Raw genomic sequence first — 13625 nt, 5'->3', positions numbered from 1 at the left:
AAAGCGAACCTCCATCCAACTTTTTGCAGAGGTAATTAAATATTATGTACAGTATGTGTGTGTGTGTGTGTGTGTGTGCGTGTGTGTGTGTGTGTGTGTGTGTGTGTCTGTGTATGTGTGTATGTGTGTGTGTGTGTGTGTGTGTGTGTGTGTGTGTGTGTGTGTGTGTGTGTGTGTATGTGTGTATGTGTGTGTGTGTGTATGTGTGTGTGTGTGTGTGTGTGTGTCTCTCTCTCTGTGTGTGTATGTGTGTGTGTGTGTGTGTGTGTGTGTCTCTCTGTGTGTGTGTGTATGTGTGTGTGTGTGTGTGTGTGTGTGTGTGTGTGTGTGTGTGTGTGTGTGTGTGTGTGTGTGTGTGTGTGTGTGTGTGTGTATGTACATGTATATATACAGTGCGTATCAAAAAAAAGGTAATCGGAATTCAAGGGGTTAATATGCAAAGGTTATTTAGTTTGACAATTTACATGTGGTTTACTAATTAAGAGGAGATCCTCAGCTTTCCATTGATCCCTTTCATGCATCATTACTGTCACACATGACGGAGTACATGTTCATTGAAAATGACAAGTTCAAATCGCATTTTTACAGCTGAACTTGGGGACGACTAAGAAGACCTTTGTTGGTCGAAAAGTTGTCGAGAATTAAAGATCGAAGTCCTGAAGCTCCGTCTGCGTCTCATTCAATCTCCCGATTATACATTTATAGGCCTATTTATGTACATCCACTGCACATGCGGAGCTTGTTCGAGGGTGTTTAATGCTCCACTTGCCAGCCAAACATGGAGCTTCAATATCAAGTTCATTCACATCGAACTGTGTTTATTTATCTGACTCCCTTTTCGAGTACACAGCTCTGACTCCCTTTTGCAGTACACAGCTCTGACTCCCTTTTGCAGTACACAGCTCTGACTCCCTTTTGCAGTACACAGCTCTGACTCCCTTTTGGAGTACACAGCTCTGACTCCCTTTTGGAGTACACAGCTCTGACTCCCTTTTGGAGTACACAGCTCTGACTCCCTTTTGGAGTACACAGCTCTGACTCCCTTTTGGAGTACACAGCTCTGCCTCCCTTTTAGAGTACACAGCTCTGCCTCCCTTTTAGAGTACACAGCTCTGCCTCCCTTTTAGAGTACACAGCTCTGCCTCCCTTTTAGAGTACACAGCTCTGACTCCCTTTTAGAGTACACAGCTCTGACTCCCTTTTAGAGTACACAGCTCTGACTCCCTTTTATAGTACACAGCTCTGACTCCCTTTTAGAGTACACAGCTCTGCCTCCCTTTTAGAGTACACAGCTCTGCCTCCCTTTTAGAGTACACAGCTCTGACTCCCTTTTAGAGTACACAGCTCTGACTCCCTTTTAGAGTACACAGCTCTGACTCCCTTTTAGAGTACACAGCTCTGACTCCCTTTTAGAGTACACAGCTCTGACTCCCTTTTGGAGTACACAGCTCTGACTCCCTTTTGGAGTACACAGCTCTGACTCCGTTTTAGATTTTCTTTTTTTCGGGAGTTTTACACTTGGTGTTGCCCCATGTCCCTTCTCTTTTCTCTGATGTTTTCTATTGGTGTGTTCGGTGTGTCGCAGGGCAAGGACGGGGCAAACTCGACGACAAAGCGATCTGAATCACGTCCCGTGTTTGTGAATCTCCGCCGAAAGTGGCTCGTTACAGCCACTGTGGGAATCGTCATGGTCCTCATATTACTCATCGCCATTCCGGTGCTCGTGTACTCCAAAAACACGGCAGCGACACACGAGATGCTCGGCACGTGTCGAATGGTGTGCGACCCATACACATCACGCCAGGATGGCACGAGTGGAGAAGCGGGTGCCCTCACGCCACCGACCATGCTCACGGGACAAGTTAGCCGCCTCGGCAGACTTGGACCGAGGGGTCCAGTAGGCGAGCCTGGACCCCCCGGTCCGCAGGGCCCTGCTGGAGAGAAAGGAGAACCTGGTTTTCCAGGTCCACCAGGACACTCTGGTGGTTTAGTAACTGACGTAAGCACGAGCGCAGTTGGGGTCTCCACCTATAAAGTTCCGCCAAAAGTGGCTTTTTACGCAGGACTTCATAATCCCCACGAGGGCAACGAGGTGCTTAAATTTGATGACGTGGTTACGAACCTGGGCAACCATTACAACCCAAACTCAGGAAAGTTCAGTAGTCCCATATCAGGAATCTACTTCTTCACGTACCACGTACTGATGCGCGGTGGAGACGGAACCAGCATGTGGGCCGATCTGTGGAAGAACGGACAGGTGCACTGCTTTTCTTTACTTTAGAGTCCTATCTTCCCCTTTAGTCGTACAACGTAACGCAATTATCAGAATGTCCTCACACATTGAGACAGAAAGGTGTATTACCTCATTTACCCATGTGCATCATCATCATCATTGCTATCATTATCGTCACCAATGTACTATCCTCTTTACAGAGTGTACGTGCTGCTGAAGGAGTCTATAGACAAAGGTTACGCTGCATTATTTATCGTTATCTTCCAAAGTGTCTGTATGTATGTATGTTTGTATATATAAATATATATATATATATATATATTTTTTTTTTTTTTTTTTTTTTGTATACAAGATCGAGGCTCGTGAAAGAGCGAACATTAATCACACAGAAAGACAAACAGACACACAAAACAAATAACATCGGGAGCGGTAGACAAGATGGGGAGAGAGGGGGAAGGACACAAACACAACATTTGAGAGCAGGGACCGAGAGACACGGAGACATCGAGAGAACTGTGGGAGGGAGAGGGCTTTGGGGGGGAGGCATGGGAAGAGGGGGGGGGGGGGGTGGGAGAGGTATAAAACATATGGACACTGCCAAGACTTCCAGGAAAGAAGTTGGAATTTCAAACAAGGTGGATCTGGGGTGAATTAGTGGGGGTAGAAAAGATCAAGGTTTTGGATGGGGGAAGATAAGAGATGGTGGTGAACAGCTGTTTTGAAGACCTGGAGGGAGGAGTGTGATTGAAGTGAGTGTGGGAGTTTGTTCCAGAGGCGGGAGAAAAGAGCAATGAAAGAGTTAAGGTGAGCAGAGAGCCGAGATTTCGGCAGTTTAACCATCAGAGGGTGGCTGGCAGATCTTGTGCGACCTGTAGGAATATTTGGGGGACAGAGCACAGAGAGAGCTGGGGGAGCAAGGCCGGAGAGGAGTCGGTAGAAGACAGAAAGACCGCCTACCTGCCTGCGGTGAGTGAGTGAAAGGCCCTCAGAGATAGCTTCATCGCGGGAGATTCCAATGATTCTGAAAGCTTTGGATTCAACAGCGTGAAGCCGAGCCAGGTGTGAGGCAGGAGCACCAGCCCATAGGGGAGAACAGTATTCCATTGAGCTGCGGATGAAAGCCTTGTATGTGGTGAGGAGCTCAGGTGTGCCTAGGAAGGACTTCGCACGACGGAGGATGCCCAGTCGGCGACTGGCTTTGGAGGCCAGCTTGGAAATGTGGTTTTCCCAAGAAAGATCATGGCAGATGGTGAGACCCAAAAGCTTGAGCGACAGAACTTCTTGGAGAGGATTGTTGAGAAAGTAGATGGGAGGGTTGTCCAGTCGATCTTTTCGGAGAGACATAGTAAGAGTGTGAGATTTGTCAGGATTGAAAGACATGTTCCACATGTTTGACCAGTCTGTGATTTTGTCCAGGTCTTCAGAGAGTGAGGAGGCTGCAGACTGCCGATCTGAGGGAAGAGGAATGGAGCGGCAGAGACTGGAGTCATCAGCAAAGAGATACAGAGGATTTTCCAGAGAGTCGGAGAGATCATTGATAAAGACCAGAAAAAGCACAGGGCCCAGCACACTGCCTTGGGGAACTCCAGCCTGAACGGGAAGGGGAGATGAGAGAAATCCATTCAGGGCCACACGTTGACTACGACCAGAGAGGAAGTCCGCAAGCCATGCATGGAGATTTCCATGGATACCATAGGAGGAGAGTTTGGTGAGCAGAGCTGGGTGCCAGACCGTATCGAAGGCACGTGATATGTCAAGGGAGACAGCTCTGATTTCCTGTTTGGCATTGAGGACCTCCATCCATTGTTGAGACAGCAGAAGCAGCATGTCCAGAGTAGAGTGACCTGGTCTGAAACCAAATTGATGATCAGAGATCAAGCCATTGGAGAAGAGGAAAGATTTCATATCCGAAGCAATGATGGATTCCATGACTTTGCTGATAATTGGGAGCAGGCTGATTGGTCTGTAGTTGCAAGGATCTGTTTTTGCACCTTTTTTGTGTAAAGCGGTAATGTTTGCTGATTTCCAGGATGCTGGCAGATGACCTTGAGCAAAGGATAGGGTGAAAAGAACAGAGAGAGGGTGAGATAGAGCGGCAGAGCAGGATTTTAGGACCCGTGGGCTGATGCCATCTGGTCCAGTTGCAGAATCAGAGTCGAGGTTTGACAAAAACTCCTCCACCTTGTCAGGAGAGAAGGTCACAGAGTCCAGGAGCAGTTTGGTTCGACTGGGAAAGGTGGGAACAGAGAGAGATGGGTTTGGGACTAAGGATTTTGAGGCAAACACAGAGTTGAGGCATTCGGCTTTGTCACGTGCGATGTCAACTGTGTGGCCATTTGAGGTAAGGGAGGGGATGGAGGGGGAACAAACACCAGAAACGGATTTGACCAGACGCCACCAGGATTTGGAGGAAGGAGACAGGTTTGAGAGTTCATTCTTGAGTGAGGAGAGATAGTGCTTCCTGGCACTCCTGAGGGTAGACACACACTTGTTCCGAGCTTGGTGGAATTTTGTACATATATATTTGTACATATATATATATATATATATATATTTATTGGAATATATGTATATATATATATTTATTTATTTGTACATATATATTTATTTATTTATTTATTGGAATATATGTATATATATTTATTTATTTATTTGTACATATATATATATATATTTATTTATTGGAATATATGTATATATATATATGAATATATATTTATTTATTTTTGTATATATATATTTATTTATTTATTTTTGTATATATATATATATTTATTTATTTGTATATATTTATTTATTTATATGTATATATATATATTTATTTATTTGTATATACTGTATATATATTTATTTATTTGTACATATATATATATTTATTTATTTATTTGAATATATGTATATACATATATATGAATATATATTTATTTATTTTTGTATATATATATATATATATATATTTTTGTATATATATATATATTTATTTATTTGTATATATTTATTTATTTATTTGTATATATATATATTTATTTATTTATTTGAATATATGTATATATATAATTATATATATATATGAATATTTATTTATTTATTTTTGTATATATATATATATTTTTATTTATTTTTGTATATATATACATTTTTATTTATTTGTATATATATATATTTATTTATTTGTACATATATATATATATTTATTTATTTATTTGAATATATGTATATATATATGTATGAATATATATTTATTTATTTTTGTATATATATATTTTTTTATTTATTTTTGTATATATATATATATATTTATTTATTTCTTTATGTATATATTTATTTATTTATTTGTATATATGTATATATTTGTACACCGGTAGGGGACTATAGGTTTGCACGCCGTCCCTCCGTCCATCCGTCCGTCCGTCAGTCCGTCACGTAAAGAACAGTTTTCCGGACCTTTTTTCTAAACGCTTAATGCTAATGATTTCAAAGTTGACACATGGTTTCCTCATGATAAGTTACAGATGGAGTTCGAATTTCACGACGTTTCGATCATTTTTGAGAAAGTTATGGCACTTTGAACTTTGGGAATTCTGATAATTCTGATGATCCTTAACTCAGTGCCATTTTAAGTTTTAATTTCCTTTAAAAACCAATTTCTCTGCAATAATTGGACCGATTGAGATCAAATTTTCACCATAGGAGGGACTCGGTCTGGAAAATATTTTAGTGGTAATTATGACGTCACGGGTCATGTGGTTCGGCCGCCATATTGTTTTTCGTGAAAACACGAAAACCCCTTTTTCTCTGCAACGGCTGAACAGATCGAGGCCAAACTTTGCAGTCAGAATCGCATACCCATGACGAACAAAAATTCAGTGAGCATGACGTCATGCGTCACATGCTTTCAGAGTTATGACGTTTTTAAGCATGAACCTTTAAAACCGAGCTCCTCCCTCATTTGTGATCCAATCGAGGGGAAACTTTACAGAACTGTTCAGCATGTCAGTCTCCTAAAATGTCGTTTTGGAATTTGCGATAGGGCACGTGGTTTGGCAGATATCGTTAATTAAACGAAGATATGGAAAAAATGGATATCTTGTTTATTCTCGAGTTCTCCTCAAGCCGCACCGCGCGCCCTTAGCCTCGTCTCGCGAACGTCAAAAGCGCGACACAGCGCGCGCTTTCTGGAGGGGCGGAGCCAAGCCGAGCAACATATATATACACATCGATCATTGATCGTGAACCAGAAAATGTAATAAATTACTGATATTTAGCGACTCGAAAGGTTCTTTGTCAACAACTTATTTTATCGTGCTTCTGCTGACCTGTCTGCAAGGTGTATAAATCGAAGTCCGGAGTGCGAATCAGAGGTGAGCCCGTCCTGAGGTAATTAGCGATTGGGAACGATTGAGAACCTGTGGGTAAATAACCCTTGGTAATTTCCCCAACAGTTTTCCGGATGACAGACTGCCTGTAGGGGACATGTATTGCAGCGCAATACTCAGAATGCTTGTTTCAGGTGCCATGCAGTCAAGCAAATCCATGTCAAGGTGTATAATTTAGACAATAAAATACTCGCACACAAATGCAGTAAACACCACTTTCCCAACCGTTATATTCACAGCTGTACATAAGATTATATGATCAACCTGTTTAGGCACATTTTGTGATGATTGATTTGTATTGTAGTGAAATTCCAGGCATTTAACACACGGAGCTTCACCCCAAAGGTGACTTTAATGCGCGGAGCTTCATAACAACGCAACTCAAGATCCCTTGGTAAAAGACATAAAAACTTGGTTTACTGAAAACTTTTGTTTTGACTTGTCACCTTGCTGTTACAACAACTTTTTTGCCATTGATAAACCAATTTATTTTTGGGGAAATGTGGACAATGAAATGCTGTGCTTTACTCCATGAAACCATATCAGGATTATGAGTTTGAAGACTTTCGGATGTCACGCTCAAAGCGATCAGATGATTTTGTGACAACAAAAACATGATCTAAAGCTTTACAGATTTATTTTATATGACTGTGTTCTGTGTATTTGAGATCTATCGTAACAACAAAGTAAAGCAAATATGGACAGCTTGATTCTTGTCAAAACGCTCATTTTTGATGCAAGTGTTGATCATTTTATTAGTCCCCTACCGGTGTACACCGGAGGGGACTATAGGTTTGCACTCCGTCCCTCCGTCTGTCAGTCTGTCCGTCCATCACACAAAGAACAGTTTTCCGGACTTTTTTTCTAAACTCTTAATGCTAATGATTTCAAACTTGGTACATGGTTTCCTCATAATAAGTTACAGATCAAGTTCGAACTTCACGACGTTTCGATCATTTTTGACAAAGTTATGGCACTTTGAACTTTGGTAATTTCCCCAACAGTTTTCCGGACGACAGACTGCCGGTAGGGGACATGTATTGCAGCGCAATACTCAGAATGCTTGTTCATATTCATTCGTTACAACGAATTCTCCCTCCGCAAGTTATTTCGTATTTCTTTCTCAGGATGTAACAACTCTTCAAACTCGTGATTTTTTTAATATACATCTGCAAATACTTTCAAATCAGAACTACATGCAAGAAACATTACATACAGGGAGACAGACTGGCTTTCAGCGATTTTTCAAAATCCCTTTATATATATGTATATGTATGTATACATGAAGTTGCTTCTCTTGGCCAAGAATCATTGATGTAATCCTGTGTTCCCATTGTGAGGATGATGGCTTGTTGAGTGCACATTGTTAGATTTACCAGTTTGGATCTATGAGACCATTATTGAAAGGATCATTTTTATCCTTTTTACAGTTGCAAATATACCCTGAGTATTAGTATATACCAAATAAGCACGTTTGATATTTTTGATCGAGAGTTATGGGAACCATAGCAAGAGAAACTTCACAAAGTACGATCGGCACTAACTTTTGTTTTCAAGTAACAGCCCAAAGATATGCTAACCTATTAAATCTAACACACAAATAAGAAATAAATAAATACATACATACACACATACACTACCGGTCAAAAGTTTTGGAACACCTCAATTTTTCCAGATTTTATTGAAATTTATGCAGTTTAATGTCTCAATGTACTCTGAAATTAAGCATCTTACTATAATTCACCAAATGTCTGTCTGACTGTTCGAAGGTACCGTAAAAACTGCTGAACCGATCGCAAAGATATTTTGGGTGGGTAATCCTGGGATCTCCAGGAGTAAAATAGGCTATTTAGTTTTCCCAATTTCAGCTTTGGTCTCCAGCATTCTCAGGTTTGGACTCCCGCATAACATTCGCGTTCGCATAACGTTCATTGTGACGATGTTCTCATTGTGACGATGTTGTGACGATGTATGTGTTCACGGTAGTGTTTGACGTGATGGTGTGAACGTAATTTCGTAATGTTTTTTGTTTCGCTATCCTTTAATGAACGTTTAATGTTTAATGAACGTTTAATGCCCTTCGATGTCCGGGGCCGCACGCGCGCTACACTGGACGGGCCAGCGTGTACCTTGCCCTTCGCCGTCAGGCTCGGGTAAACCGCTGAGCCCCATCCGTGATGGGGACTGAGGCTTGAGACAGTGTCCTTCATTAAAAGTATAATAAACGCTGTCTCCATCGATCTTGCCAAGGCCGTAACAGCTATCGGCTCAAAATCCTTTTAACTGTTGATTTGGTACAGTTACACGTATCGGGAATTTGGTACACGTATCGGGAGTACATACGACATAGCGATTGTGAACACGATTATCGATCACGATTCACGATCACGATCAACACGATCATAGTGTATCAATCACGATTTGAAACACGATGGAATATTATTTACTGATATGAACAGTGATGTGGCTTTTATTGAAATTCTAAAGATAGTTTAGATTTTGATGATTTGCGTGAGATATGATTTAACGGATGTTTATATGAATCGTTTAAAATTTAAACTAGAACGGGCACTCGGTAGAGCGCATACCTTCGCCGCAGCTATTGTTCTGTACTTGGCATGGGAGTGTAGGGAACAGAACAGTGAACAGTTTGGTGCTGATTTCATGCAAATCGGATAAGAATTGACCGAGTTATGACAAACAAGATCGGGCATTGAATTCTGAACATTTTGGCATTAGTTGCATGCCAATTGGATAAAAATTGACCGCGCTATGGTAAAAATACGATTTTGACCTTTTCGTGACCTTGACCTTGACCTTTGACCCGATTGCTCCCAAAATCTAATCAAATGTGTCCCGTATAATAACCAATCATCCCACCAAATTTCATGCAATTCGGTTGAATACTTTTTGAGTTATGCGAATAACATACACACACACACACACACACAGACATACAAATAAATACACAGCGATCAAAACATAACCTTCCGCTTTTGCGAAGGTAAAAAACCCTTCAATTTCTGATATTTTGCCTTTTCATTTGGGCTTCCCAATTGAAACCCTGCCCATAGGGCGGGTACCGTTGCTAGTAGAACAAACAAACAATTGGAGATAAAAAAGAAATCATAGAATCATTTTGTTTAACAAAATTTTATTTGAATTTTTGACTCGGCAAAGTGGCCACCTTTTGCAGATATAACCGCCGAACACACTTGTAGCATTCTTTCCACAATGGAAATCAAATGTTGTTCGGGAAGTTCTTCCCAACACTGTTGCAGAAGTTCCCACAAATGTGTTGCACTTGTAGGTTGCTTTGCTTTCACCCTTCTGTCCAGTTCATGCCAAACCAGCTTGATGGGGTTTAAGTCTGGAGACTGTGCTGGCCATTCCATGATTTGAAGCCTACCGTTTTGTTCTTTTCCTCGAAGGTAGTTTTGACATAGCCTGGAGGTGTGTTTAGGGTCAGTATCTTGCTGTAGGATGAACCCCTGACCAACTAGGCGTATACCAGAGGATATTGCATGGCGCTGCAAAATGCTGTGGTAGCCCTTTTGGTTCAGGGTGCCAGTCACTCTGTGCAAGTCACCGACTCTGGATTCAGCAAAACAGCCCCAGACCATCACGCTTCCTCCTCCATGTTTGACAGTTGGTGTCACACACTGAGGAACCATCCTTTCGCATACTCGACGGCGTACAAAAACCCTGCGTGATGAACAAAGATTTCAAATTTTGATTAATCGGTTAATCGGAGTATCTCATGCCGCGCGCGGCCACGCGGCCTAGTTGTTGAAGCTTCCGACCTGGAGGCTTGGTTTCTCTCCGGGCATCCAAAGTGGTTATTTTTTCATTCGTGTGTTTGTCAAATTTCAACTCGTTACTTTATCGTCCATGCTTTATTGTTTGTTTATAGTTAGTTTTGGTTTGAATTTCCTGTAACTCGTAATTAATTAATCCTGTTCTGCGCCTCGTGTGCGGCCTTGTACCCCTGTCGGTGTTTGTTAACTTAAGTCCCCTACATCGTGTTTTGCTTGGCTCTCAGTTTTTCCCTTCTACACCGAACGTAATACTCTCTGTCTAACGTTTTAAATCCCCACCCCACCCCCCAAAAAAAAACAACAAAAAAATAAAAATAAAAATAAAAATTTGTTTTTCCTTTCTCCACGTGTGCCGTTGTCTCATCCTGTACTTTCTGTCCAGGTGTATCGCGGTGCTTTTCGCCCCGCCCCCATTATCTCCTTGCCATCCACCTTTTGCCCTGTTCACGTGACTCGTGGTGGTCCCTCTCGGCCCTCCCCCCGTTGGTATTTTGTGCATATAAGATTGTTCACGGTTCTGTTTAAATATTTTAAATATGTTTAACCTTTCCCCTTCAGTGGTTTATTCAGTGGTATATTACAACACGCTGTTTTTCTTCCTATTTAAAAGGCTTTTCTCAATTTCCTCTCCAACTCATTCCACGTCAAAAAAAAGAAATTCAATATCTTATACGTCTCCCTCACTACATGGTCTAAATTCACATTCATTCCATCCCTCCTCCATCGTTCTGAATCGGATTGCTAACTTGAAAATCACAACAAACCCAATTTGTTATCAATGTTCGTCTTTCATTAATCATCCACTTTCTAAACTCCCCTCTTGCCCCTCCCCTCCAAATCCCCCCCCTTGCACCTACACTCCTAAACTCCCCCCTTTCCCCTCCACTCTTAAACTCCCCCCTTGCCCCTCCACTCCTGAACTCCCCCCCTGCCCTTCCCCTCCTAAAGTCCCCCCTTGCCCCTCCCCTCCAAATCCCCCCCTTGCCCCTCCACTCCTGAACTCCCCCCTTGCCCTTCCCCTCATAAACTCCTCCCTTGCCCCTCCCCTCCAAATCCCCCCCCTTGCCCCTACACTCCTAAACTCCCCCCTTGCCCCTCCACTACTAGACTCCCCCCTTGCCCCTCCCCTCCTAAACTCCCCCCTTTCCCCTCCCCTCCTAAACTCCCGCCTCACTCCTCCCCTTCAAAACTCCCCCCCAACTCCTCCCATTCAAATCTCCCCCCATACCATTCCTCTCAAATTCTCCCTCCTCCCCCCTCCTCAAAGTTGCCTCCTCCCCACCTCGTCTCCCTTCTATCTCATGCCTCCACCCCCCCCAACCTTCGACTGTCCCATGCCCCCCCTCAAACAACCCCTCACTCTGCCTCATCCCTTCACCACCAAACCTTTCATCCTCCTCATCCTTCCCTTTCTTGGAACTCTTCTGTAATCTCTGACACACTATCAACTGCTCTCCATACCTCCCCCTTTCATCCTTCATCTTACCCTACTCCTCCCCTCCCCTGTCCTGTACCCGATGCTCCCCCTCTCTCTTCTTTAACGGTATGGACCTCAAACATCCGGGGCCTTCGCTCAAACCTGACTGATCTCTCCATACAGGTTGCTTCTGACAATCCAGACTTGATCTGCTTAACAGAGACTTTCCTCCTTCAAGATGTCTCTGATTCCTCAATATCTCTTCCTGGTTACTCCCTCTTCCGGTATGATAGACCTGAGCCTCGTCCTGGTGGTGGGGTGGCTATCTCTATAAAAAACTCTTCCTCACTCTCCTTGCACTGCCCTCTCTCCTCCTCACCCCCAGGAGTACCTCTGGCTACGGCTTCCTCTCCGCTCCCACCTTTTGTTCATATGTGTTCTGTACCGTCCCCCAAACAGTGATGACTCAATTTACATTTCACTCTCTGACAACATGGACCAACTTCTATCCACTCATCCCAACTCTCTCTTCCTCATATGTGGTGACTTCAACTGTCATCATGCCACCTGGTTGGGTGTGGGTTCCCCTCTCACCAGTCATGGCACCTCAGCAAAGGACTTCTGTGACTCACTGGGATTGACACAATCTGTCAATTTCCTGACCCGGATCTCAGCCAATGGAGTTTCTTCTCTTCTAGACTTGGTTATGACAAACTTCCCTGCTAATGTCTGCTGCTCTTCTTCTGCTCCAATCGGTTCTTCTGATCATGTGCTTGTCAAAGTGGACATATCTCTGGCCATTCTCAGAGAGCCTCCTCAGCGTCGAAGAGTCTGGCATTTCACTCAGGCCGACTGGGACGGGCTTCAAGCAGCCATCAATCATCTGGATTGGTCTCCCATCTCCACTGCCTCTGACATCAATTCTTCCTGGGAATTCTTCCAAAGCAAACTGATCTCTCTCATGCACAGATTTATCCCATCTCGTCTTCAGTTGTCTTACCCTTCCTCCCGTCCATGGTACACCGAATCTTGTGGTGAGGCAGTTGCCCTGAAACAACTTGCCTTTGCCTCTTGGAAGGCTAATCCAACTGAAGGCAATCTCAGTTCCTTCCACCAAGCTCGGAACAAGTGTGTGTCTACCCTCAGGAGTGCCAGGAAGCACTATCTCTCCTCACTCAAGAACGAACTCTCAAACCTGTCTCCTTCCTCCAAATCCTGGTGGCGTCTGGTCAAATCCGTTTCTGGTGTTTGTTCCCCCTCCATCCCCTCCCTTACCTCAAATGGCCACACAGTTGACATCGCACGTGACAAAGCTGAATGCCTCAACTCTGTGTTTGCCTCAAAATCTTTAGTCCCAAACCCATCTCTCTCTGTTCCCACCTTTCCCAGTCGAACCCAACTGCTCCTGGACTCTGTGTCCTTCTCTCCTGACAAGGTGGAGGAGTTTTTGTCTAACCTCGACTCTGATCCTGCAACTGGACCAGACAGCATCAGCCCACGGGTCCTAAAATCCTGCTCTGCCACTCTATCTCACCCTCTCTCTGTTCTTTTCACCCTATCTTTTGCTCAAGGTCATCTGCCAGCATCCTGGAAATCAGCAAACATTACCGCTTTACACAAAAAAGGTGCAAAAACAGATCCTTTTAACTACAGACCAATCAGCCTGCTCCCAATTATCAGCAAAGTCATGGCATCCATCATTGCTTCGGATATGAAATCTTTCCTCTTCTCCAATGGCTTGATCTCTGATCATCAATTTGGATTCAGACCAGGTCACTCTA

The 13625-nt window shown here is 43.2% G+C and overlaps 1 protein-coding gene across 1 annotated transcript in view; it reads left to right on the top strand.

Annotated features, from left to right (window-relative positions):
• The first annotated feature begins 1672 nt into the window (after positions 1–1672).
• Positions 1673–13625, top strand: part of LOC137430681 (complement C1q-like protein 3) — a 156149-nt gene continuing 144196 nt past the window's right edge. The window contains exon 1 of the mRNA XM_068121460.1: positions 1673–2257. Within this exon, the coding sequence (XP_067977561.1) occupies positions 1688–2257 (570 nt within the window). The 5' untranslated portion in view covers positions 1673–1687. The remainder of the gene's footprint in view (positions 2258–13625) is intronic.

Source organism: Myxine glutinosa, chromosome 7 (assembly GCF_964187855.1).
Source record: "Myxine glutinosa chromosome 7, kmMyxGlut1.1, whole genome shotgun sequence".
In the NCBI taxonomy this organism is placed as follows: domain Eukaryota; kingdom Metazoa; phylum Chordata; class Myxini; order Myxiniformes; family Myxinidae; genus Myxine; species Myxine glutinosa.
The sequence above is the reverse complement of the archived record's forward strand: the minus strand, read 5'-3'. Positions and strand labels throughout refer to the sequence as shown.